Raw genomic sequence first — 27,340 nt, forward strand, 5'->3', positions numbered from 1 at the left:
TTGTTTTTTTTTTTTTTTTCCTTTTTTTTTTTTTTTTCTTTTTAAACATTTCTCAAGCTTTCTCCGAAGGCATGGCCACTGGCTCTCAGCTAGCAGAAGGAGACTACGGAAGAGCTCTGGGACACGTGGGATGGTTTCCTTCTCCCGCCTCGCACTTGGTCGAGATCGTTTTCCAACTCGTTGTTTTTTTTTTTTATTAAAAAAATAAAAAAATGCTCCAACTATCAGTTTTACAAGGCATACAAAATCTCTAGAAGGGAAACACAAGCGCAAGGTGCTGAGGTACGAAAACCTGAGGTAGTTTTTGTGTGTGTGTGTCTGCGTGTGTCAGGTGGGGTTGGTGGGGTTTTGGGTTTTTTTTTTGAATTTTTTTTAAAAAAATAAAAATGGTGCTTGTTGGTTTTTTTTCCAGCCCTGGGCCGACAAGCTCTTGTAAATCTGTCCCCCCCCAGCCCCACCCCCAGCCCCTTTTCCCCTCCTCTCCCTACAACGGGGATCTTCCCTGCCCAAAGCCGGCAGGGCTGGGGCTGCCTGTGGTTTTCCGGGGCTTTGGGTGCCGAGCGCGGCTGCGTGGCGTGGTGACGGGGGGGGGGGACACGACGAAGGGACAGGGGGGACAGAACAGATGCAAACCCCACTTTTGGACTCTGTGAAGCAAAGAGGAAAGGGCGTGTGAAGGAGAGATTCCTCTTTTAGGAGACGGTATCCCTTCTGTTGGCTCATACAGGCACTGCTCTTCTCAAAGCCCTTAAGAAATCGCTTTTTTAACACTCTTTTAATTATTATTTTTCTTTTCCCCTGCTGGCAATCCTACAGCTCTGCTCTACTGTGCATTAGAGAACCAATGGACTAGCTCCTTTCCTTAAACGTCTAGAAAAGCCGGCTTTTGCTAAAAAAACCCACAAACGTTCCCCCCCCCCGACCCCTCTGAAATTAAAAAAGAATTAAAAAAAAAAAACAAACAAAAACCCCAAAACAAAACGTTCTTACAAAACTTAAAAATCGGCGTTAGTTTCGTTATCGATATATTAATTCTAAAAAAAAAAATAAAATTAAAATTGATGAGCGCCGCCCTGTGCGCTGAACGTCCGTGTCCGTTCCCCCCCCCCGCCCCCCCCCCCCCGGCCCCAACGCTGGGGGGAGCTCCTCCGGCCGTGCCTGGGTGAAACGGGTGGCTTTTAGGAAATTAAAAAGAAAATTTAAAAAAAAAAAAAAAACAAAAAACAAAAACCAAACTGCAAACAACAACAAATTCTCTCTCTCTGCCTATGTTAGTCCAACTAAAGGGATAGCGTCGGGAGGCGACGGAGTTAAGGGGGAGGCTGTGGGATGGAGAGAGAGAGCCCCCCCCTCCCCGTACCCCTGGGCTGCGCAGCCTCCCAGCACCCCGGGCCGCGGGGAGGGGGGCTCGGGACGGCGGGGTGGGGGGGGGTCTTTGGTTTGCTCCCCTGACCTGCTGGGGGGGGTGGCGGGGGGGGAGTCCGGCGGCGGGGTTACATTCATCGGGCGGTGCTGGCCGGCACGGCGGGAGCCTCACTTGCTGGGCTGCGAGGCCGGGGCTCCCTGAGCGTGTTTCTGCTCCTGCTGCTTCACCTGCTGGACGATTTCCCTGATCTTGCGCTGTGCAGTCTTGAAGGGAGAGGCGGGGGGGGCGGGGGAAGGAAAAAAACAGGGGTCAGGGTGGGCACCGCGGGCAGCCTGAGGATTTCCCCCCCGGCCCCGAGCCACAGCTGAGCATCTCGCCGCTCAACGCCCTCCCAGGTTTAACTACGGGACGCGCACGCGGCTCGGCGCAGGCGTAATTAAGGCTGGGCTAAAGGCGACTGAACTCCGCGTGGGGTTTGAACTTGTGCTTCCTCCATCGCACTTCGGGAGCCTGAGTTTTGGGGTGCCGCCATCCCGCTGCAGCAGTCGGGAGCCAAGGCTGTGGTACCCAGGAGCTCCCTCCCGGCGCTGAGCCCAGGGAGGAGCCGATTCATCCCCAGGTGCCACCGCACACGGCCTCCAAGACATTTATTTTCGCTAGATCAAGCCAATCTTTAATTTCAGCGCAAGCACAGCAAGGGAGAGCTGCCGGAACAACCTTAGCGCATCCTGGGGGCACAGGAACCGTCAGAGAGTGGATGCTCAGGGCTCGGGGCTGCCCATCACCCCAGCGGCTTTCCTCGGTGGATGAAACCGGACGGGAATGTCGGCAAAGCCACGGCCAACCCTTACCTGACTGGCAAAGAAATGCCCAATGATTTTAACGATGACCTCCTCGTTCTCGTCCGGGGTTTGGTCTCGTGGCACTATGACTTCTGCACTCGTTAAGTTTTGCAATTCGTTCACCTGGAGCAAACGAGAGAGCCCCCGGGTGGGGTTTGCTGGGGAAGAGCCAAAATCCATCGCTGCCGGTGTCACCCCGGCTCCGAGCCAGCACCTGGCTCCTGAGGGTTACACCCTGTCCCCCCCCCGCCGGGGACGGTCACCACCCAACGAGAACCACCATCAGGACATGGGGGTTGGGGGTCGAGACATTGCTGCGACCACCCAGCCCCCGGGCTTTGCCCCCCCGGGGTGGCCAGGGGTGGTGGGTGATGCCCAGTTCCGCAGCCCTGGGGGGGGGGGGGGGGGGCGGGGAAGGGGCACCCCTGCACCCCCCACCTACCGTCTTGCCACCTTTGCCTATCACGCGGCCAGCGGCGAAGGAAGGCACCTTGATGTGGGCTTCAAGCTTCACTTCTTCTTTCGGGTTAAAGAAGTTTTCCTCTTTCAGCTTCCCAAATATTCGCCCCTGGGCCTGGGGAGGAGACGGAAGGGACGTAAAACCAGTGGGCGGGCGGGCGGCCGTCCTGGCAGTGCCCCCCCAGTCCCAGCCCCGAGGGCGATGATGTGCCGATGGCCGGCAGCATCAAAGCCACAAAGCCACGGCACCACCGAGCAAAGGGCTGCCCGGGCACTCAGGGAGCCAAACCCAGGCTGGCAGCGCAGTGGCAACCAAAGGGACGCTCTCGGCTTGTCCCTTGGCATCGCCCCCCGCCCCCAAAACCACAGCCCCAGACCGTGCCCAGCGCACCTTGAACTGAGCCTCGGGTGGCCCTGTGATGATGACCATCCGCTCGCTGGCGTCGGGACCTTCTGCCGGGGCGATCTGCGGAGGGATGGGGGAGAAGGAGCATTAATTCCGGCCCCGCTTTGGCAAGACCTTGCCGAAATGGCACGGCCCCCCCATGCAGGGGCATCCCCCCATGAATGCAGGGGTGATAACCAAGGTTTTGTAGGACTAATTTGGGGAGAAAAACCCCTCCCTGAGGACCCCCGTTGGCCGCTCTCAGCAGTAGGAAGGGGAAACCGAGGCACGAAGCGCAGGACCGGCCCCGCAGCGCCCTGCTCACCTTGATGGAGGCACCTGCAAACCGCGCCAGCTGCTTGATGTGCTGCCCCTTCTTCCCGATGATGGCCCCCACCGCCTGCGTCGGGATGAACAGGTTCACAACCTCCTGCTCCGGCAGCTGTGAGGGCAGGGAAGAGTGAGAGGGTCAGGGGACCAGCCGGACAAGGGACAAGGAGGGTGGCTGTCCCCTTGTCGGCATCGCAGGGCAGCGGCCGCCCACCCCGGCCCCGTGTCCACCCTCCTGAGGTGCCCGAGCGAAGATCTCGTGGAGAGCGGTGCCAGGCACTTACGGGGTGCTGATGGGGGAAGGTGCCGGCTGGGGGGGCTCCGTACAGACCCGAGAGATACGCTGAGGAGCTCTACGGTGGGAGAGAAAATGAGGGTCAGTGACAGCCCCAACCTGCCAGCCCCTTCCCGGCCACCCCCAGCCCGACGCGGAGCAGCGCGCCACCAGCATGAGCCTGGCAAGGACACGGGGACAACCCTCCAGCCCCTGACGCCCCCCCGGCTCCAGAGAGCACAGCAGCACCTGAAGGTGCTTCAGGGTGAGCTGCAGCCCCGATCCTGCGCCTGCAGCACAGCACAACAGGGCTGGGAGGTGGATGGGGGCTCCCAGCTGCCCCCAGTCCCTTCCTGCTGCCATTTTACAATCCGTGTCCTGACAGCGGAAAACCGGCCCCTCCAGCCTTTCAGAGCAGCCGCAACCCTGGAAAGCCAAAACCACGCTGTAACCACCGGCGGTCCCCTGCAGAGAAGGTGGGGGTTTGGTGGGAACTGAGCAAAACGTCTGGTTTGGCTCCAATTTCCATCACCAGTTCCCTTCTCTAGTTCCAAGAGAAGAAAAAGCCAAGGCTGAAGAAGATGTTCCCCCAGGACCTGGGCTGGAGACGGGGTGAAAGCAGCCACAAGCAAGGGGTGCGCGCCAGCACCCCAACCCAACTCAACCCAACCCAACCCCTCTTCAACTCTTCCGTGTCCCAAATACATTGGACACTTCTCTCGGCAGTAGACACAACTCTCTCCTGCTCTGGATTCCAACAAGTACAACCAGATGCCACCTGCAAACCACCATTTCTCAGGTGGAGGGGGAGCAGACCCAGCTCCCCTGCCCACGGCAGGTGCCACTCTCGCTCCCAGCCCTCTACTTGAACCTCCTGCACTGAGGTTTTGTGCTCCTCCTCCTCACACCAAGCAGAAGCACAAAATGCTCCCCGTGTCCACCCTCTGCTTCTGGCCATGGGTTGCTCCACGTCTCCTACACCAACATGTCCTCTCCTGCTCAACCAGCCCTTGAGGCCGGGGTGGGCACTGCCCCTCCCCAGTTCCCCCAGTTCACCATGAGGTTCCTTCCTCGTCCTCCATCCTTGCCAGGTCTCTGAGCTCCAGAGTTGAAGCTATAGCCAACGGCCCCAGGTCCTGCTGAGGGCACGGTCACAAATGTCCGCTCTGAGGTGTGAAACACAAAGCATTTGGGGGGAAGGAGCTGCCACAGAGCCAAGCTGGTATCCTATTAGTTCTTTTTTTTTTGGTCTGCTTCTTGTTTTGCCATAAAAAATGACGGCAGAGGCGATCGCTGCTCTTGGCCTCACCAGGGTGGCTTGAAAAAGGCCCCACAAAGCTTTGGTGTGAAGGAGCCCACCTCAAACGCTCCTTTTGGTTTGCCCAGCTCCTCTCCATCGCACCAACAAAATCTCAAGCAGACGTTTCCCCAAGGCTGCGCTTGCTCGGGGCGGCCGAGGCAGGCAGCTCATCCTCCCCTTGGAGGTGCACAGACAGACAGACCGACCCTCTCGGTGCCCTGCGGGGGCCACCGCGCACATCACACTCATCCGCGGCCCCCCCACCCCCGCCACCCCGCAGCGCCAGCCTGGCACTCACCGTTCTCCTCCGACCGCTCTGCTGCTGGCGTCGCCAGGAAAAGAAAACAGCACAAGTAAATCAACCCGCGCGCCCGTCGCCGTGCGGCCAAAGCATCGCAGCAGATGTATTTAGAGACTAATGGAGAGAGACCGCAGAGCCCCGCCATCCCAAGGGTGCTCTGCAGGTGCTAGCGGGTTGGGGATGGACCTTCTCCACCGGCACTTTGGCCGACCTGTCTTCCCAGTGCTGGACTGTCCCTGCCTGCGTTGCAACCTCAGTGGTTTTTGAAGCAGCTTCCCAGGCTTGCTTTGCCCCAGGTCGCAGCAGCCACAGCACCCCGAGAAAGAGAAAAACCGCCTGCGGAACCAGGTGAGGATCAGCTCCCAGCAGGCGTAACCCTTCAGGTGCCAGGGCAGGGACCGAGGATGATGGCTGCATGGGGCACGCAGCTCGTCCCCTTTCACATCACGCTCCCCACACCCTGCGGTGATGCGATCATGTGGCCACCACAACCAGACCCACGGGGGCACAACCGCGTCCACAACACCACAACCCGGTGGTGGGTTTGGGCTCAGGACTGAAGACCATCTATGTGGTTTTTCCGTGCTGGCATTGGCACAGGCTGTCCAAAGCCACCTGCAGAGAGCAGCACCCTTGGGACACAGCTAGTCCCTAACCACATGTGAAACTGAGCTCAGCACAACATGGGGATGCAGCTGATCTTCCCAGGGTGCTAAATCCAAGGAGGGACAAGCCACGGTCATTCACTGTTTTCTCCACTTCGCTGCTGTGATGAGCATCTTCCCTAAATGGCCAACACTCAGAGTTCCTGTTCAAGGCTCCCCATGAGATGGCTCCTATAGCTATGGTGTCCACCCAAACCCAAGAGCTACAGCAGGAGAGTCTAGAGACCACTCTGCCTTCAAGAACACGCCCCCCACACCTCAAAATCTCATGCACTTACTGCAAACGGGTGGTACGGGGCGGCTGCCGCAGCCCCTCTGGCCCCTGGGGTGGATGGGAGCATGGACAGTCCCGTCGAGAAGATGCCCAAAGCACTGAGGTTCAGTCCAGGGATCAGGTTGGCTTGTTGCTGGGAAAGCAAAGACATGGAGAAACGTGTAAAAGACAGAGTTGGGTTTCTGGCGTTCTCACCACATAGTGTGGACGTGATGGGTGAGGGCCAATCCTTGCCATAACAGATCAACACCCCCCCCTCCCCCCGCTCAAGTTTTCTTCTGGCCACCTCAGCAGTGGCTTTGAAGCAGGGGTGTCCCAGGTGGGAGGGCTGGGAGCTTACATTGATGGCCACGACGTCATTCTCGTAGGCCTCTCGCAACTTCTTCATGATCTCCACTTCGGCATTGGAGCACGCCTCTGTGCTGCCCTTTACTGTGATGGTCCGCTCGGGGTTATAAATGGTTAAATCCTGCAAACTAGCCCATGGATAAAACCAGAGACACAGTTACGTTTTCTTCCAAGTCAAAAAAAAAAAAGGGAAACTCAGATGAGGGTTCCTCCCCGAGACCATGTAAAACCACGGGCCCTCTCCCTGCCCAATGCCAGCGTCCACCTGGAATGCAGAACATCCACCCAGGATAGGGACCATGTATGGGAGGACGCAACTGCTCTATTTTCTGGCTCCAGTGCTGCCCGTACCGTGTTGGATGGAGGGGGATGGCTTGGTGTTCACCAGGACTTACGGGGAGATGGTGATCTTCGTGCCCGTGTCCTGCTCAATCTTCTTGAGGTTGCGGCCCTCCTTGCCAATCAGCCTCCCCACCAGACTGTTGTGTGCTAGGATTTTCAAGGGAATCTCTTCTGTTCTGAAATGGATTAAAAAATTAAATCTAATGGTCCATCTGGCCAGTAAACCAACTTTCAGCAACAGGCACTAACGATGTGGTGGAAGGAGCAGAAGAACCACCACCATTTCCCTCCTCAGGGAGGGAATGTATCTCCTCAGCTTCAGGGGAATGGGAAGTCAAGAACTTCCCAAGCCCAATGACACATCTATATTTCACGAGATTTTGTTCTCCAAGTTTGCCTACGTGCTCTTTGTACCCACCTGAGCTTCTGGTCTCTACAACACTGTCAACCACATCATGGAGAAGTTCTTAAGTGGTAAGTTATTAACTGACCTATGACTCTGTCCTGAAACTTCAAATGCCAGCAGTTCTGGCAGGGGGTGGGAGGTGACAGAAGTGGAGAAAAACTCCTCTGATGGCTGAGCTTACCTCCCTTTCTCCAAACCTGCCTGTTTTGCCAAGCCAAGGACACTTACGATTTAGTTTCATCAGCCTCCTTCTGCATGATATCAAGGATCATGCGACACGCTTCGGAGCACCCCTCTGGCGTGGCATGGATGGTGATGGGCTTTTCGGCGGCGCCAGCGTTCTCCTTCCGATGGATGTCAACCCTACAGTGAAACAACCAGCAGAGAAAAGCCCCCTGAGATGCGTCTGGTGTCACACAAAGGCTTTCAAGAGCTCAGGAGCTGAGCTCGCTATTCACAGAAAAGCTCATTTCAACACCTGCTCAAGCTTTGGGGTGAACCTGGGTCTCACTGATGTACATCTACCATCACCTGGTCTCATGCAAGCCCAGGCAGCGTTTCACTTCGGTTGCTTTAGATCAGATTTGAGCTACGTTCGCCTTCATAACCTGAGGTCTGCCTAGGAGCTGAGGGATGTCAGTCAACGTCAAATGATGCATCAAGAGTGGGGAGAACACCTCCTCAACTGGACAAAGCCCTGAGCAACCCAGTCTATCGTCTTTGACACCAGTCCTGCTTGGAGCAGGAGACCAGATTAGAGGTCTCCGGAGGTCCCTTCCAACCTCAACCTCTCTCTGCACAACACCCGAGGCTGTCCAGTGACCAGCGGCTGCCACAATCATTGCGTGTCCTTCAGGACAGAGAGACAACTTACCCGTAGGCAGCGCTGTCACAACACGGAGGTATGCGTCAACAACAGCGCTTTTACTCACGCCCTTCCATGGGAGACCAGAAAGCTCTCCCTTGCACACCGGCAGGGACCGTGCTCTAGCTCCTCTGGTCCTCCCCTCAGCTCATGGCAGGGAGGAGGCACATGCCTCCAGCTCGCTCCTCACCACTCAACCATACCTGGCAAAGGCCCTGAGAGAGAGGGAGAGAGGAAAGCAGGGTAGCAGACTCCCGTGTCAACCACGCGTCTTCAAGAACATCAACCTTTCCATCTTCTCCATGTGAGTCTGTGCACTCTTCCCACTGGAGGATGATGCCGTGCAGCCATCCTGCCATCGGCCACCACCTCAGGGTCCCTGTCACTGCCGCAGCCAGAGCTGGGCTGGGTCAGATCTTCTGAGGAAGGTGCTGTAGTGACCGCTCAGCCACCCAGTGAATGCCACCAGCGCTCAGCTCCAACACGCTGCCCTTCAGCCATGTCTATGTTTTTGAAAGAGGTCCCCATCCTGACTGGGATCATTCATGGATGCTGCTGTGCATGCATGGCCAAGGGTTGTGGTGCAGTCACCTGTAGCTAGCACCACATTTGGATGTTGCAGGGTCACGGTGGGTTTGCACAGGTCAACTCTTCCAGGAGTTCATGAACCAGCGTGTAGGAACAAGGACATTTCATCTACAGGTAGAGGATGAGGAGCTGGGTGAGCCTTCCCTGAGATAAGGGAAGAACCTAACACCACCAGCCTCGAAAGGGAACCCAGGGTTGAAGAGGGAATGAAGACAAGAGTTTGATCCCCTTTGCAGGCTACATCTCTCCAGATCTCCTACAGCTTCAGTCAGAGCAGCTCAGGCAGGAGACTGGTCCTGCCTGGACTGGGCAAAGAGGTGCTAGAGACAAGAGCACCGCCAGGTTATGTCACACAGTGACCCAGTTGCATGCTGTCACTCGCATGTGACACCCTCTAAGGCGCTCCCAGTTGTGAAGCTCCAGCAGGATGACGTGGAGGATGTGTTCCTTCAAAGGCAGCGCCCAGCAGCCACAGGGACACCCACTGTCACACCCTCCACCGGGGAGATGGCAAACACATCACGATGTGCCACAAGAGGCAATGACAGGCCCATGCTCCAGAGTGGTGCCACAACATGACGCTGGGCTGACGCTGACTGAACCGATGGGGAATCCACAGCCACCCCAAACCCCATGGATGGGGTGGATTTGGCAGCGTCTTGAACCCATGAGCAGTCGAGGTAGAGACGGGGCACAGAGCTGCGCCTTTGTACCAAACAGGGGCCAAGAGACACAGACGGGCTGGATGGATGCACCCAAGTGACAAGTGCCCTGGACATGCCAAGGAGAGGGACACGGGCCAGGTTTCTGGCTGACCTCCAACCCATCCCAAACCTGGATGTGCAGGAAGGAGCTCAATTTGCAGAGAGAAGATGGGGTGCCAGGAAGGGGCTGCTGCATTCAGGCAAGTCCTGCCCCGAAGAGCTGGAGGGTGGAGGAGGGCTCTGGACTTTCCAGCATGTCCCAGTGCTGCTGCTGCACAGCTCCAGTCCAACAGGAGGATGAAGAAGGGGACCCTCAACACCTTCACCCTGGCTGCCTGGGACCTCAGGCACCTTACAGGGGCTGGGAAGGCTTCAGAGAGTGGTGGCCATGAGGGACAGCCCTCTCCAGGTGGACGATACAATGTGCACGTAGGGTTATCCTGGCCGCCTGGATGCTTGGTAGCGATGGTCTTCTCTCCTCATCAAACTACAAGGGCTGCAATCATCGTGGAAAGTCCTCTGGTGGGGTGGGCTCTTGGTCTGGGCTCCTTCTCAGCCAAGGAAGAAGACGGCTCAACCTGGGGACAGTTTTGTCCCCTGGAGCTCAAGAGCATCTCCAGCCATCACTGTACACGGAGACAGGGGTGAAGTCCTACGTGACCAGAGGAATCCAGGACCCAACCTTGTTCTGTGTAGGAGCAGGGGCCGGGCAACAGGATGTCATCAGCACCCTTGTCACCAGGATCTGCACGCTGGTGTGTGAGGGAGACCTGGGCAGGCACAGAGCTGTGGGCTGACACCCCAAACAGTCTCTTGCAACTGCCCGGGCTGGACACATGAGGCCCCCCCCTTGCCCAAGTCTGGAGCTGAGGTGGTGGCCCACCATGGCACATGGCCTCCTCAGGCAGGTCAGGAGAGGTGAAAGCGTGGAGCATGGCCTTCCTCCACGGCACCAGGTTTTTGGGGCAGGAATGGGGAGCCAACCCATGAGGAGGGACGGCTTGGCAGCAGAAACTGCCCCAGGCAGCAGTGTTTGGCCTCATGGTCAGGAGAAACCGACAGCCAGTGCCCCTCACCTTCCTCACCAGGCACAAGGCTTGCAAAGGGCAACCTTCCAGTCTTGAGTGGCAAGGATACGGCTACACCTGCTGCTCATCACGCCAGGGGACTCACCTGGAGAAGAAGGGCTTGCTGCCAACCGGGACCAGCTCATGGCTACTAGGTGGCCACCCTCTAGGGCTAGCCGGGCTCAAGGAGCTCCTCTCCCTACACGTCTGCCCCCTTTCCGTACAAACCTCTTCCTGTAAACCCGATGCCGGGGTTCAGCTCGCTCGGCTGCAGAGCAGCGCATCTTCCTACCTCCTGCTCAAGCAGATGCGCTATTACCAAATAATTTGCCTCTAAAAGCTTCTCTGAGAACTAGGACGCCCTGGAGGATGTTCTGGTACAGGAGTCCTACGTCCTGTGGGACCACCGGGTTCAGGATGATGAGCATGGGAGAAGACAGCTTTGGGTTAAACACAAACAAATCTGGGCAGGAACAAACCATGCAGGAAAACCATGCAGAAAATCAGAGGTGAAATCAATGTGAACATTGACAAGAGAAACATGGAAAACTTTGGCAAGACAGTCCCCTCCCCCCTCCTTTTTTTTTTTTTTTTTGCTTTCTTCAAAAATAAAAACATTAGACTGCAAAGAAAGGCTTTGAACAGTTATGAAAAGCCCATCCTTCTCAAGGCGCTCCCACGGTGCCCCCTTTCCCCCTACAACAGCTCCGGCCCGTACAGGGCACCGCGGGATGAGCAAATCCCGAGGGCAAAGACCGCATGGGTGCCGACCGCTGTACCTGGGATCCCCCTTCAGCATTTTAGCCCCAAACTTGCCATTTTTTTCCCTAAAGCCTCACCCCCAACTGTTCTCATGATTAGGCTTTAGAAACCCATTTCTGACCCTTTTGAGTGTGCATCCCCCTCCTGCCGCACCCAGACCACCCTGGCCAGCAGGAATGGTTTAGGACATGGGCTTTGCCACCATCCCATGAAGGCTGCACCCCAAGAAAACAGCACTGGCCAGCACTCAAAAGCCCCGAGTGCATGGAGGACCCACGCCGGGGACCTACAGCACCCTACGGAAGGAAACAAAACCATTCAAGGTACTTACTTGGACTGGGTTTGCTTAGTAAGGTTCTTTATGGTCAAGCCCTCCTTTCCTATGATCGCACCAACAAACTGCGTGGGCACCAGCATCCGCAGTGGGAAATCGAGCTGTTTGGGCTGCGAGGAGCCCCCCGGGGAGGAGCCCCGCTCCCTGGAAGAGTGGCCCCCGCGGCGGGATCGCTGGGGGGGCGGAGGGGAGCTCACCTCTTCATCCGGGATGTAGGAAATCTTGAAGGAATAGTTCTCAAACTGGTGGCCGCTCAGCTTCTCAATTGCTCTGCAAGGCAGGGAGAGGTGGGGGGTGGTGAGGGGATGGTCCAGGGATGGGGACACCTCCAGAACTTGCCCTTGTAGACTACGGTCCTTCCCCAACCCTGCATCTTCCTCCCTCCCCAGTCTGGAGGAGGCAGCCATGGAAAACCAGAGACCCCAACTTTCCCTGTGCAGAACAAGCCCGTTAGCGTGGTCCTGACCCACATGGGGGGCACTGGCAGGACTGGCACACGGCTTGTTCCCCCAGCAGAGGTGAGATGCCAGCCTGGTGATCTGACACTTCACCCAGGGAAAGTGCTGGCCAGAACCTATCACGCAGCGTGGAAACACTCTCGTGGGCTTTTTGGATATGGAAAAGGTGACAGAGGGACTCCGAGCAAGAGCTGCCACTCCAAGGAGAAGAACATGGCATGTGGTGCCCCTCTACTGGGAACCCCAACTCCCCTTCCAGCTCGGGGGTACACCACCAGGACTCTTCATCCCCACAAGTTCTTCCTCGGTGAGGTGATGCTCAGCCATACCGGAGTTTGCGATGACTTCTGCGAGCAGTGATGGCTTCAGCTATACTTCTGTCGTCTTCCTACCACATCTCACTTTGGCTGTGTATAGGCAGGCCTTGCCAGGCTGAACATCACATCCAACAATGACTTCTGCAGCTTCGCCGTCCCTTTCCAAAATCAGCACAGTGCCCCTCAGCCTGACTTCTCTGCCAAGGTCTTCACTTCACCTGTTCCTATCACAACCTCCTCTAAGCCAAACACACATACCCACAAACCATCCTGGCCTTTCATTCCATCAGTCGCTTCTGCATCAAGTTGCTGAGCACCACCGAAAACTGGCATCAGTCTGGCTGGATATGTGACCAATCACAGCGTCTTCGCTAATCCTGAAGACTCTTACCCCAAAGTGTCAAGCACTGCTGTGTTGGCGAGACTCTTCATCTTCCTTTCCCGCCAGGCATCCTAAGACATGGCAACTCACACCTTGTTAATGTGTGGTCCACAGCACCTTCCCTTCACCTTCTGGCAACCACCTTCCTCTGGCCAGCCGAGGCTGGACCACACGCCCGGCGTGGCCACCCCAACTGGAGCAAGGTGGGCTGTTCTCTGGCCTCCTGAACTAGCAGATTGTTCTCCCCATCGTTGCCCTCACAAGTCCAACCTTGTGGTGGTCAACTCAGATGGGAAGTTGCTGGAATGTCCATCGGCAAACGGACTCTGGAAATGGCTCTTCCTTGCATGGCGTCTGCCTGGCTCTTGGTCATATCAAAAATACCCTGGCCACTAAGTCTGAGATGTGCTCACTGCTTACTCGTAGCTAACTTAAGGCTGGTCTCTAGCACGGGGCTGAAGTCTCTACCTCTAACAAAGCATTTTGCTTGAAATAGTCCCTGCATTCCTTAATTAACCTCTAATTTGGGTTTGGTTTTTTTTTCCCCTCTGCTGGCTATGATAAATCTTTAAGGACGTCTTCACACAGCCCTACTGCACTGATGCACGGCCTCAACAGGTTCTTCCGGCCTTTAAAAGTTGGTCTTGATGGGCGGCCAACGCCCTGGTGATTGACCCTCTGCTGCCCTCCCTCCCCTACAGGACCCAGCCATGGACCACTCTCACCCCCACTCATCCAAAGGCCCTCCCTCTTGTCCATGGTAGAAGAACTTTTCAAAAGCCTTTTAGAAGTTCATCAGCCAGTTTCTCCGGGCTCCAGGAAGCAGGAGGTGACAGCTTAGAATATTTTGGTCTCCAACTTGAACTTTCCCCAAATGGCAGGGAGTCCTTACGTCTCCCATCATCAAAGCATTTCTTCACCATCTCTCCCACCTCCTTCACCATATTCCACCTCTTCAGCAGCTCTGACTGGGTGGTCAGACTGGTGATTAATCCAGTGCATTCCCAGTTTAGGTCTGGACTTCCAACCTGGGAAGACGACTCCTTGAGGAACTGCTTATCTGACGTGACCATCAGCTTTCTAGAGCGCCTTTCTGCCGGCAGACAAGCCCGCTGTGACTCAGCAGGAGACCCTGTAGGAAGGACAGTGTCCAAAGGGAACTGCAACATGCCACATCCGGGAGCCCCTTGGAGACAAGAGGAGAAGGCACAGAGGAAGAGGGGACAACCACATGGCTGACAGACCCAAGGTGGTCCAGTGGTGCCTGTGCATGTATGATGGCGCACCACGAGAAACCCTATCTCCCATGTGAGGGGAGAAGGCAGGAGATCACCCAGCGGTGCGGTGAAGAGGAGAAGGTGGAGCTGGCTGCTGGCAGAGGACACGGGATGTGACACAGCTCAAGATAAAACCAACATCTGCCTGCTGTGTCTCAAGAAGATACACAAACAGCCCTTAAGGCACTTGAAGGTTACACTCTTAAGAGCTTAGAAACAACCCAAGGAGGCTTAGGAAGAAGACAAGAAGCAGCCTGGAAAAATGCCCGGCAGAAAATACCTGGGATTCCTCGGAAAAAGTTCAGGTGGTGTGAAAATATGGACAAAATGAAATAAAACCCACTTACACTTTTGCTTCTTCTTTACTTGCATATGTTACGTTGACAACAGCTGTTTCTGTGTCTGTGTTGACTGGGGGAAAAGCAAGAGAAGGAGCGTTAGAGGAGCCGGGGAGATGTCGCTGCTGCTCCCGCCCCCCCCCAGTACGCTCCGGAGCAGGGATGCAGGTGCAACAGTGGGAGGGTAATGCCTGTCCCATGGGGTACGGCCCCAGCCACCGCACAGAGTGCGAGCTTGTGCACCGCTGGATTTTCCCCCAGCACAAGGATGGGGCTGGGCTGGCAAAGGACCAGAAGGTGCCAAGGACCGATCCTGCCACTCCCACCAAGGAGGACGCGTGGCCGGACATTACCGATCCACCAGCAGACCCCAAACAACACTTGGCTTGTTTTTGCTTGCAGGGACAATTGGTTTTTCAATTTGCCAGCGACCAAGAGAAGCCCTGGGGATGGACGACTGATGGCCCATGCCATCCCACCACCGGATGGGTGGTCCCACCTCTGCCAGCAGGGCTTGTGTCCTCAGGAAAAAACATTTTAGCCCAGCAACAATGACTGCCAAAACCAGGTTTCACCCCATTGGGTTTTCTCCGGTGTTGGCGGAGCTGGGGAGCGGCACTGGGGCTTTTGCACAGATGGGGACCACCACGCTGGACCATCTTACCTTGCTCTACGTTCTCCACTGTCCCATACTGAGCTAACAGGCCATCCAGCACCTGGGGACAGAGCAGCAAAGAGGGCAGGTGAGTGAGGCAGGAGATGCTGTCGGCCAGGCAGGGGAAGAGCCTTCTTCACCCACAGACACCCTCCAAAGAGCCAGCGTCACCCAACTGCTTAAATGCCGTCACCCACCTGCATCCCATTATCCCAATGATGCCCCACTGCTCAAAGCTGCCCACAGCTCTGGACCCACCAGCAGGCAGGAGATGGAGCCCAGTACACGCTCTACCTCCCTCCTGGGGTTACTGGGAAGGTAAAGGGTGGCCCATATGGAGACCATGAGCTCCAGCAGCACAGCTCGTGCTGCTTTGCATGACTGATGAAGGAGGAGGAGGAGATTAATTTTAGGATTGTCCACTTCTTACCTCCCACTGCAGGTGGGGGGGGATGTTTCGGATCTGGATCTTCCTGCTCCTGAAAAGACAAAGCCCTGGGTTAGGGTCTGCAGGCAAAAAGGCTTTCCGGGAATCAGAGGGCAGGTGGTGAGGGCTTGCCAAAGCATCCCGCTTCCCCATGCTGACCTGGAGCAGGTCAGCCCCGGAGAAAGCCATTCCTCCCAGCCTTGCCCCGGTCACCTCCCACCGGGGTCGAAGCTGTCTCGGGAACGCTCCCTCCTCACACTGGCTGCTGGGTTTCCAAGGAAACCTCCTGAAATGAGCCTCTGCAGAGTCACGTCCGCACAGGCACGGCTGAGGTGCACGCACGCACACCCCTGACCACACTGCCCTGGGCTGGCCATCTGCGGTGCGACAGGGGGATGCCCCCAGACCCACCACAGCTCTCCAAAGGTGTGTCCTGCTGATGTCCACCACTTCCCAGCAACGTGGGGCTGTTTTCCGTGGGGAAACCTAAATACACATCCCTTGGAGATGGCCAACACAGCCAATCTTGTCTGGTTGCACAAGCTCACATGACAGCACTCCCAACCTGGCTGTGGTTGCACTCCCAACCTCACATGGTGGCACTCTCAACCTCACCGCGATGCAGGCTCGGGGCATGGATGCACAGGAAGCATTGCAAAGGCTTCCCAAGAGGTATCGACCACCCAACACCTCCCCAGCCTGGCTGCAAGAAGACACGCTTGGGCAGCAGGGAACTTTGAGACACTTGAGTCCATGGAGGATCCAGCCAAGCCACGAACTCATCCCTTGTTCACCCAGACCAGCGTTCATCATCCCGCTTATAGTCAATCACCTCCGACCAAAGCAGTGTCCTGTGTTCTCACCTGGTCCAGCTCTGATGCTCTGAGCAGAGCAGAGCAGGACCACCTCTCCCAACATCAGAAATAAGTTTTCCAACTGAGCCACCCCACGCACAGAGCCGGGTTTTGGGAGTCAATCAGCAGCGGGAAGCTGGCTTTGCGAAGCTTTGCCCTTCCTTGGGATGAGCTCAAGAAGGACGCTTGGAAGGACTGGTACCACCAGCCTGAACGCTACATGGGGACATGCAAGCAACCAGCAGCAGCCCCAGCAGACAGCCGGCAACACGCAGGGGTTTTGGGACAAATCCTGCAGGATGAGCCCTGCAGGAGGAAGCAGGAGAAGCTCTGCTCACCTGCAAGCCATCAACACCCACCACCCCGATTCCACCAGAGGTCTTCAACAGCTGGAAAAAGAGACCTTCAAACTTTGGCCCAAGCTGCTCATCGCCCATGCGCACCCTGAACCTCTGCAGCCCACAAACAATTTTGGCCAATAAAGAGCTTCTAAGGTAGTTCGGGGCCAGACACTGGGAGCAGGGAGGGAACGTGGGGCACAGCATGAAGCGGAGGAAAGGCTGGTCCATGCAGACCCAAAGCAGCCAGGGCTGGGGAGAGCCGTGCACGGCAGCGCTGGAGGTTGGTGTGCTCCAGACGTGATCCTTCTGTCCCTACAGCAGCAGCACACTCCGCCTACCCTGCTCCTGCACAGGACAACCAGAACCTTGTGCTGGACAACCATCTGCCTTGTGAAACATGGATTTGGGGTGCAGCATGAGCAACACCTGGATCCTGGCGAATATGTGCAGCAATCTGGGGTGTCCGCCCCACACGCCGCAGATAAAACACAGGCTCCATGCGAGAAAGGGATGGCAGGGAAAGGATGTTCCTTGAGATGTGAGCTGTGAGGGCAAAACAAAATCCATAGCCAGGAACCTCTTCAGAGACCACTCCAGAAAACGGGACATGTTTAATTTTAAACCCCACCAACATCTCCCAGAGAGCCTACTTTAAGGTGCCTGGGTCAAATCCCAGGAGGTTGCTCAGCTCCCAGGGGGACCACTCCTGGCTGCTCCAAGAGATGCATCCTGCTCCCAAGCCGACCAGCGGCACGCTGCGAGGCCAGTTTGCCCAAGGAAACCCCAGCCCAAGTGCCAACGAGTCTCAAACCATGACAGCTTTATGGGGAAAAGCCCTTCTCCGCTCTGAAAGCCTAACCCAAGCCCAGGACTGGCCTCTCCCCGCTGGTGGAGAGCACTGGACATGCTGCCTGGTTATTTCCACCACCTTCCAGCCCCAAAACAGAACGGGTGGCACCTTCACCTGCCTTATCCCAAGATGCCACCACTCAGGTGCAAGCCAATGCATCGCTACAACCATCCTCCTTCTCCATCCTGGGAACCACTGGTGCCCACGGACGCTTCAGGCTGGACCATGGAGAAGCCACCCTCCTTCTGGGGTTCATTTGGCTCAGCTTGCCCCATCACCGAAGCCTAGCAGCCCAGGGGACATGGGGCATTTTCACAGAATCACAGAATGGTGGGGGCTGGAAGGGACCTCTGGAGATCATCCAGTCCAACCCCCTGCCAGAGCAGGTTCACCCAGAGCAGGTTGCACAGGAACGCGTCCAGCCGAGTTTGGAATGTCTCCAGAGATGGAGACTCCACCACCTCTCTGGGCAGCCTGTGCCAGGGCTCTGCCACCCTCAAAGGAAAGAAGCTCCTCCTCATGTTTAGGTGGAACTTCCTATGTCAAGTTTGCGCCCGTTACCTCTTGTCCTGTCCCTGGGCACCACTGAAAAGAGCATGGCCCCATCCTCCTGACACCCACCCTTTCAGTATTTATAAGCATTGGTAAGATCCCTCCTCAGTCATCTTTTTTCCAGACTGAAAAGACCCACATCCTTCAGCCTTTCTTCATAAGAGAGGTGTTCCAGTCCCCTCAGCATCTTGGTAGCCCTTTGCTGTCCCCTCTCCAGCAGTTCCCTGTCCTTCTTGAACCAGGGAGCCCAGAACTGGACACGGTGCTCCAGATGCGGCCCCACCAAGGCAGAGCAGAGGGGGAGGATGACCTCCCTCGAGGAGGTTAGGCTGGTGGTACCAGTCCTTCCACGCAGTGCATCCAAGTGAAGTCCTGAACGGCATCAGGATCAACCCCAGAAAAGCCTCTGCCTTGAACCGACTTGCACCGCGGCATCACCTTCCCTACACCTCTGCCCAGGGAGATGCCAGGGCAGCCCCAGTCCCCCCAGGTGCTGCCTCACTGTTCCGTGCCACTCGCCCATCTCCCGAAACACCCAAAGAGAAGGACCACAGCCATGTAACCCCCATCCTCAGTGGGACACTACAGCAGATTCACGCTGCTGAGGTCCACCTGAGCTGATGCAGAGCATCCAAAGACACCCAAACGGGGCTCAAGGCTTCACCCCCACCACCTGGCAGGTCTCCCAGCAGCTCATTGTCACCACTCAGCATTTAAAATAAGGTTATTATTCCAACCAGGTATATTTTTTATAGCTCTCGTAATTCCCCACCCGGTTGAAACGGTGCTGGACCGTGCGCGGTCATCGCTGACAGAGTGGTGGATGTCCACCCAGGGCCACGATAGATGGACGCGTTATTCCCAGGGCTGGGGCAAGGACCACCCGCGGTCCCTGGATGTGGTTATTCCCAGGGCAGCAGAGCTCAAGGCCAGCCTCCTCCAACACCACCCCTCCGGGGAGGACTTTGGGGCAGAAAACCCATTTATTTTCATTTTCCCCGCTGGGAGATGGGGGAGTGGTTTCAGCGCACGCACACAACCCGCGGCCCAGGAGCTCGTGACGAAGGCAGCGGCCATGTTTCAGCCAACCTGTTTTGCCCCAGGCTGGCAAGAATTTAAAAAAAAAAATAAAAAATAATCATAATAACCAGCAACTAGGGGCACGGTGTTTGTGGAAAAATACTTAATTATGTGGTGCAAATGGCCCAGCCGTAAGGAGCTGCCCCCGAGATGTCCTTCTGCATCATCCTCCTGCTCTTCCTCACCTGCATGTGCTCACCAGCCGCCTCAGTGCCCAACCCAGGACCAAATGCCTGGTGGCAACCGAGCATCGGCCTCAACTGCTAAAGAAACCAGTTCACCTGTTTTTTTTGCCCTGCTAAATTCAACCAAAAACCCGCCCTGCGTGCTAGCAGCTATCCCAGCTTGAGGAGGAAACATCTCCTCCATCCCAGAGCTGGGTTGTGGGTACCACGTGCCGGCCAGCATCACGTGCAGGATGAAGGGCCGGCTCGAAGCAAGGCCGTAAACCGGCTTCATGAAATAATCCATGAGGGAGCTGGGCTGTATTTCACACATCCGTTAGACTGAAATTGCGAAGTCGACGCCGCAATTGTGCAAGGAAAGGGGACGGAAAACCCACGGCCACCTGCGTCCCACCAGCATCACCGGCTGATGTCCACAAACACGAGCTTCACATGGCACGTGCTGGACAGCTGTACTTCTTGACATCAAGCAATAAAACAGAAGATGCCTTAAAACCTGCAGTTTATTCCCCAGAATCAGGTGGATTGGGGTGCTTTTTGCACACGTCTCCCACTTCCAGCAGCCCAGGTCAGCAGCACCACTCACACGGCTTTGTGGCTACCCTTCCCAGAGCTCCCAGGGAAATAACGGATAACCGCCACCTCCGAAATCCAGGGACACAGAGGCAGAAGAATGAAGATGAGACAAAGCTGTGAAATGAAAATCAGCCGCGAAACCCCCTGCCCAACCTCCACGATCCCTCCCCGTGTCTGCCCATCCATCCCCTGCCCATCGGAGTGTAGCTCCATGGACCACCCACCGTCTCCACCACCCCCTGGTCTCCTGCTCCAGAAGAGCTTCACCTCTGTGGACCACAGATCATCCCCACCACCCCCTCGTCTTCTGCTCCGGAGGGGCTTCACCTCCATGGGCTGCCCACCATCCCCTGGTCTCCGACTCCAGAGGGGCTTCACCTCCATGGACCACCCACCACCCCCTGGTCTCCTGCTCCAGAAGAACTTCACCTCCATGGACAACCCACCATCCCCACCACCCCCTCGTCTCCTGCTCCGGAGGGGCTTCACCTCCATGGACAACTCACCACCCCCTGGTCTCCTGCTCCAGAGGGGCTTCACCTCCATGGACCACCCACCATCCCCTGGTCTCCTGCTCCAGAGGGGCTTCACCTCCATGGACCACCCACCATCCCCTGGTCTCCTACTCCAGAGGGGCTTCATCTCCACCTCCCATCCCATGAGTGAACCAGAAACTGGATTTCACCGAGCTGGCTTAAATATAAGCCTTACAAGAGGGTGGGATGGCTTCACTGCTCTTTGTCCTAAAAAATGAAGATTTTTTTTTTCTATTCAAGCTTTGTAATATCTTACTGTAATAAAGCCATAAAGGGATTTTATCACCTTCCACCTTGGACTGGTGCCGAGGGCAGAGAAAACACTGTGCGGCAACTCCTATTTAAATGAAAACCAGTTTTAAAGAGAACTGGAGGAAAAAACCAGAGAGCAAACACGCTGGAAACCAACCGTCTCCCCGGCGGCCCTGCCTGCTTTATGAAATATTTGTCCCAGGCAAGAAAATATCTCCAAGAAATGATGTTCATCAGCAGGCGGGGACCAAAAACTCAGTCCCACCTGAATTTTCCAGACTCAGCAGCTCGGAGCCGGAGTCGGGCGCGCTCCCCTAACCAGGCAGGGAAGAAAGCATCTGTTGGGTTTGCCTCTCTCAATTATTATATATATATATTTTTATTTTTTTTCGGTCTATTGGGGTCATCCTCAACAAGTTTTGCTCTCACCCAACCCAATCCTGCAGCGGATCTTAATGAGCAACGGCTCCGTCAGCGCCGGGCTGGATAAGCATTAAAGAGCTGCCCCAGTTTCAACCAGTTGCCAAGAGCATCGCGGATGCGCCTGCTCCAGTTCCCCTCCCAGCCCGGGGGCTTTGCCTTGACGCTCTTAAGGAATTAAAATCCGTTCATCGTTAAAGCCCTGTCCTCTTCCGCAGGACGAACAACCTGCCCAGGGATGGAGCCGGGGCGGGGGGGGGGCGGCGAGGGCGGCACGTGATGGATCCAGCCCCGCCAGCTGGGGGTGTATTAACTGGGGGGGTGAATGGGAAATAACCTCCCATCTGTCACAGCTTGCCAAGATTAAGGCGGGGGGGAGAAAAGGGGGAGGGGGGAAAGGTGGGGGGAAAAAAAAAAAAGAGGGAGAAAAAAAAGGGGTGAAGGGAGGGAATAAAAATGGGGGGAAATAAAAGAAGGTAGAAAAGAGGGGGGAAATAAAGAGGGGGCAAAAAATAAAGAGGGGGGAATAAAGAGAAGGCAGAAATAAAAGAGGGGGGAAATAAAGGGGCAGGGAATATAAAGGCAGGAATAAAAAAGGGGAGGGATGAAAAAGGGGGGAATAAAAAAGGGGTGAATAAAAAATAGAAAAGGGGGGGAATAAAAAATAGAAAAGGGGGGAACAAAAAGAGGGGGGAGGTGGAGAAAAAGGAGGGGGGAAGGGAGGGGGAGGAAAGGGGGGGAAAGCAGCCCCCGCAGCCCCATTTATCATGGGGATGAAGGGGAAAGCCAAGCCTGGCACGCTGCCAGCCCTGCCGCGGCCGCCCTGCGCTCCCCTCCTCTGCCACCCAAAGCACCCGCTGTCCCCCCAGCCCCGGCACCCGCCTGCCCCCGGGGAGCGCTGGCGCAGGGCGGGCACCAGAGCCGTGCCCAACGGGGCAGGAGGGCAACTTCACGCCGCCGGAGGAACCGTAAAACGACAAAAATAAAAGGTAATTAATGGCCTCGGTCACCGCCCTGCATCCTCCATGTCCTGTCCCATGTCTTGATGTCACCCCGCTCCCATCCCTGCATCCCCGATGCCACCGCACTCCTAGCCCCGATGCCACCCCGCTCCCATCCCTGCATCCCCGATGTCTCCGCACTCCTATTCCCGATGCCGCCCCGCTCCCATCCCTGCATCCCTGCATCCTGGCGGGTGTCAAAGAACCAAGCGCCGGGCAGCTAAAGGAAAATTAAACCCCTCAGATGCCACCAGCTCCCAGTTCACCCACACCTGAAAGCAGAGGAAATACAACGAGCGACGGCGTCACACCCAGCCATAACAAGCGCCGGAGTCCGACTGGGAAAGGATCGTCTCCAAGGGGTTTCTCCTGGTCAGTTCCATAGGGAACAGCACCCAAGACCAATGGGAAAGCTGGGGCGCAGCCAGCGAGCAGCAGGAGGGGGTTTCCCCATGGCTGGTGCCACCAGCATCGCCCTGGCAATGTCGTATTTCTGCATATGTGCGTATATAAAATACATATAAATATATATATTGCGACCAGCAATGTCATATTTCTGTGTATGTGTGTGTGTATATATGTATAAAAAAAATACATATAAATAAATAAATATATTGCAACCAGCAATGTCATATTTATGCGTGTGTATATATAAAAATACGTATAAATACATATAAATATATACATAAAGTATAGTTTTAAGTATATGTAAATATATATATTTAAAAGTACCTTTTATATATCTAGTAGAAGTATAAAGTATCTTATAGTATATTTTATTTATATATACATAGAAGATACTAAATACTTTAAATCCTAAAGGATACATTATTAATTTGCATAGACATAAAAGATATTAAATATGGATATTTAAAAGCCGGCCCAGACCTGGGAGCAGCCCTGAATTCCGTCTGAAATCCAGTGTAACCCAACAGATTCCACGCAGGAGAAAATCTCCAGCAAGTTTCACTCTCTTGGCGAAGCGAAGCAAACCCTCCCCGTGCCACGGCCGGAGGAAAAAACCTCTTCTGCCTCTTTAGGTTTCTCTCATTTTTTTAAAAATTAGAGATATTTTTGAAGCTAAAGAGATATTAGAATGGGAATGCCAGGGGAGTAATTTTTTTTTTTCCCGGAGCGTTATTTTTCAGGCGAATAGGTGCTGGTGGTTTTTCCTGGCGAAGCAACTGGTTCGCACGCGGATTTCCTCTCCCCTAATTAAGCATCTCATCGATGACAAGCAATTAAGAATAAGGAAAGAAACGATGGGCTGCCCATGGGGAGACCAAAGGGCATTTATTCCAAGCCTTAACATCCCCAGCAAAAACAAGGGGGTGGGGAAGAATAAATAAATAAAGCCCAAATACACGCAAACGAGAATCGCACCGATGCTCAAGAGAGGAAACTGATTTAAGGATAATTCCTTTTGAAACAGGAGAAAATCCTGAAAATCCCATAAAATCACCCCCCCAGCAAAGCTGCTCATCGCTACCCCTCCAGCCACCGCTGCCTGGGGCAAAACCGCCCAAGTTCTGCCATTCATTAAAAGAGCAAAAATTATGATTTTTAATATCAGGGAGATTTCCAGCCTCCCCCTCTGCGCCGGTCACAGGTCCCTCGTGCTTTTCTTCCTCATCGCTGAAAGTTAACGGCAGACGCAGAAATTAAAAGGCATCTTCGCGACGGGGAACCTGCACATTTCCCTGGTTTGAAGACATTAAATGGGGCTTCGCTACTCATTAAACTCATCATTTTTTACCCAGTCCTTCTATAAAAGTCACTAAGGGGGTGGTCGGGTTTTACTTCCCGTACTTCACAAGCCATCCTAATATTTTTCTTTTTATGCCTTTCTTCCCCATTAACGGGATTTTCCAAGGTTTCAGAGAGGTACAACCTCTCTGTAAGGGGCAGGGTGGCGATGCTTTGCTCCGGATATAAAATCCTCTGGAAGCAGGATCGCATCGCCCCCGCTTTGAGCAAAGGGAAGTATTCTCTGCTCCTGCCGAATTGAAAGATCAGTTTAAAAATTAACTTACAATTTTCGAACGCTGATAAAAAAGCAAAAAGGGTGATTTATTTTTTTTTTCTTTACTTCTCCAAGGCACAATACAGAATATACAAGGGCGGGGGGTGTGGGGGGGGGAACAATCGAGACACTGTTGGCTCCTTCCTATAGGAGCCCAAACCATGTGCATGGCGGCAGAAGGGCTGATTTTTAACTCCTGAGAGGCAGATGCGGGGGGGAAAGGGCAGGATTCCTGCTCCTTCCCACCTCCCGCACGCCGAAGTCCTGCCTTCGGAGAAACACCAACAACCCCCTGCCAGCAGCTCCCGGCGGCACCTCGAGGAAATCCCGGCCCTACGTCCAGAAGCCGGAGGTGTTTTCCAGCCCTTTTCTTACCGAACCCGCTTTAGACGCGTATAAATCCGTCGGTAAATTGTATTTGTTGTAAAAAAAATCCGGCAGCGCAGGTGAACGCGGGCGCGGGCATCGGCACCTCCGGGTTCCCAGCCCCGTGACGCAGAAACGCCGGGGGACCGGAGCCAAGAGGGGCTCGGGTTCCCCAAACCCAATTAAAACATAAATTCATTTAAATAACCAGGGTGTTGTTTTTTGGGGTTTTTTTACCCGATTAAACCCCCCTGAAATCTCAGCGCCTCTCTGGGACTCGACCGCAACTACAAAAACTGGATTTTCTACAAATTTAAAGCGGGGGGTGGGGGGGGATAAAAACATGACCACGTGAGGCTCTGTTCCCTGCCAAAAATCACATTATTAATATAAAATCTATAATCTACCGAGGCAAAGGCATGCCTCGGTATTGGATATATTAACGTAAAGCAGAATATATTTTTTTTTAGCTGTGAAAAACAGGTATCGGCTTAAATTCGATCTCAATAATCTGAGGGAACTTGGGAGCCGAGCCGGAACAGAAAACTTGGGAGCCGGCCGAAAACAGACCGATGCAAAATAAATCAGCATTTATTTCTGGGCTGTTTAAAATGTCTTTCCCCCGCCCCCCCCTCCTTTTCAAACTCGGAAGGAAAAGCAGCAGCACCCCAGCCCGACGGAGAATTTAGGTAAAGATTAATTCCTTGTTTACATCCCCTTCGTACATGGTAAAGGTCAAGTCCCGGGTCCATACTATCTTCCCAAACTCCCAATTTCTGGCTCCATCACTCTGAAAAAGCCACCGGTGGCCCAGCCTGAGGCTGCTGCAGGGATTTGCCTTAGAAATATTACAATTAGGATTTTTTAAATTATTTTTGGGGGCTTGTTTTTTTAAGAGTTTTTAAGGTAAGAGAAGCGTGTGATCCCTGACGAAGAAGAAATCCCGCTCCGGCACACGTGATGCCGGGCACGAGCCATTCCCCCCACCGAGCCTCAATTACACAACAGCATTTCCCCCCCCCCTCCCCATACACACACACACCCCCCTTGCCCCCTAATTTATAATTTCAAAATTAATAATCCAACATCAAACACGGGACCAAACGGCCGCAAATTAGCCGGCAGGATCAAGCCGACGGGGTTTTTTACCGGACTTTTTTTACCCCGATACATTGTTGTTGGGGGGGGGGGGGGGGAATCTCAGGAGAAGGCAGCTACGCAACGCGGTCCCGGCTTGGGTTTTCTATGACACGAGCGTGTCCCGGCCGGCCGGCCTCAGCGCGCCCCGACACCTGAGTAAAACGAGAGGGCGCGCTTCCGCGCAATACATAACTATAATAATAATATAAAACTATATAGAATATATAGTTTCTGGCTCCTCTGGCCGCACAAAGGGGAGTTTGGGGAGAGCAAATTGCTGACTTACTGATTAAAAACAATATATTCTGCTGTGCGCCACCTCCCTGGGTGTAAATCCCACAGAGAAAGTGGGGGAAAAGGAGGGTTTTCTTGCTTTTTCCCTCCAAAAAGCAACCGGTTTCCACTCGCCCCCGCGGGGGCGGGGGGGGGACGGGACACACGGACACACACACAGACAGGGCCCCCCCCGGGTGGATGCCGGCCCGTGGGAGCGCTGCGTGGGCCGGGAGCTCCCTTCCCCCGCCCCCGCTTTCCGGAGCGAAAGTAAAACCCGGTGGGGCTCCCGCCTTCATTCCCCCCCCCACCTCCCATCCCGTTCCCGGTACACCCCCCCCCCCCCATTTTGGATGGGATGAGGTGTGTGCGTGTGTTGGGGGGGTGATGGCGAGGGGGTTTACCTGAGCTTTTTGGGCACGGAATAATCCACCTCCATCACTTTGCCGTGCAGCTCCACTTTCCCTGCGGAGACAGCGGGGGGGCGGGGGGGGGGTCAGCATCACCCCGGAGCAGACCACCCCCCCGCCCCCCCGTACCACCACCCCCCACCCTCCATCACACCCCCCCACACCCTCCCCACACACACCCCCCCGCCATCCCCTGCCGGTCCCCGCCCTGCCGGTCCCCTGCCTGTGCCGCCGCCGCCGCCGGCCCCCAGCCGCCCCTTCGGCCGCCCTTTGCTCCGCTCCCCCGGGGAGTTGGGACCGGGCACCTCGTAAAATGGTTCCCGAAGGGGAGCGGGTGCCGGGGGAGCGGCGGGTCGGGGGGCTCGCCGCCCGCTCGCCTCTTAATAAAATCGAAGAAAAAAATCAGCGAAAAATCGCCGGGGTTGGAAAGAGCCGGGGCGGCCGCCGGGAAGGGAACGGGGCGGGGGGGGGGGGGGGGGGGCGACACGGGACACCGGAGCGACAGGGATGACCGGGGAGGGGGGGGGTCAGAGGATGGGGGAGCCCCGGAGGAGTGGGGGGGGGGGGGGGGGGATGCCGGAGGTTTGGGGGGGGGGGGGGGGGCGGTGTCGGCTCCTGGCTTACCCGAGAGGGTCTCGATGGCCCGGATGGCCCAATTTTGGTCCGGGTAATCCACGAAGGCGTAGCCGGACTTGAGCAGGACCTGGCCGGCCAGGGGCAGCTTCCTCTCCCCGAAAAGCTGCCTGAGGTCCTCGGCGGTGGCGGCGGGGCTGAGGTTCCCGATGTACAGCTTGTTCATCCTCCGGCGCTTCATGGGGAGACCCCCACCCCCCCCCACCCTCCCGTCCCTCCCTCCCCTCTCCCCCGGCTCCTCCCCGGTAAGGGACGGCGGGGACGGGAGGGTAACGGCTCTGCGCCACCCGCCCTGTCCCCAAACCCCAGGTCCCGGCCCCGGTAGGAGCCTGTAACGGCGGCGGGCAGCGGGCGGAGCCGCGCCGCGCCGAGCCCAGCCCAG

General features: G+C 55.7%; 1 protein-coding gene across 4 annotated transcripts; it reads right to left on the reverse strand.

Annotated features, from left to right (window-relative positions):
- On the reverse strand, positions 1-27,295 carry IGF2BP2 (insulin like growth factor 2 mRNA binding protein 2). 4 transcript variants are annotated; one of them, XM_063338095.1, is made up of 18 exons: positions 26,950-27,295; positions 26,320-26,380; positions 15,470-15,518; positions 15,049-15,100; positions 14,394-14,457; positions 11,810-11,882; positions 11,610-11,677; positions 7,521-7,655; positions 6,940-7,062; positions 6,537-6,672; positions 6,201-6,329; positions 5,255-5,278; positions 3,667-3,735; positions 3,378-3,494; positions 3,059-3,133; positions 2,651-2,782; positions 2,218-2,331; positions 1-1,629 (listed from the first exon to the last, which is right to left on the reverse strand). In XM_063338095.1, the coding sequence occupies exons 1-18, from the start codon at positions 27,137-27,139 to the stop codon at positions 1,534-1,536; spliced, it is 1,707 nt and encodes a 568-aa protein (XP_063194165.1). In that variant the 5' UTR covers positions 27,140-27,295; the 3' UTR covers positions 1-1,533. The 4 variants fall into 4 exon arrangements, with proteins under 4 accessions (XP_063194165.1, XP_063194163.1, XP_063194162.1 ...); XM_063338093.1 differs by having other exon boundaries at positions 5,255-5,275; positions 11,610-11,882; XM_063338092.1 differs by having other exon boundaries at positions 11,610-11,882.
- Between the last annotated feature and the right edge of the window lie 45 nt (positions 27,296-27,340).

The sequence above is a fragment of the Chroicocephalus ridibundus genome, chromosome 6 (assembly GCF_963924245.1).
Source record: "Chroicocephalus ridibundus chromosome 6, bChrRid1.1, whole genome shotgun sequence".
Classification (NCBI taxonomy): Eukaryota; Metazoa; Chordata; class Aves; order Charadriiformes; family Laridae; genus Chroicocephalus; species Chroicocephalus ridibundus.

What these genes read in the sequence shown, in the direction of transcription:
- IGF2BP2 (XM_063338092.1), bottom strand. Translation starts at nt 27,139, where the DNA reads ATGAAGCGCCGGAGGATGAACAAGCTGTACATCGGGAACCTCAGCCCC. An exon ending in ATGACGTCGTGGCCATCAAT is followed by an intron (nt 6,330 to 6,536) that starts GTAAGCTCCCAG and finishes TTGCTTTCCCAG; the next exon opens with CAACAAGCCAACCTGATCCC. An exon ending in GGCATTTCTTTGCCAGTCAG is followed by an intron (nt 1,630 to 2,217) that starts GTAAGGGTTGGC and finishes TCTCCCTTCAAG; the next exon opens with ACTGCACAGCGCAAGATCAG.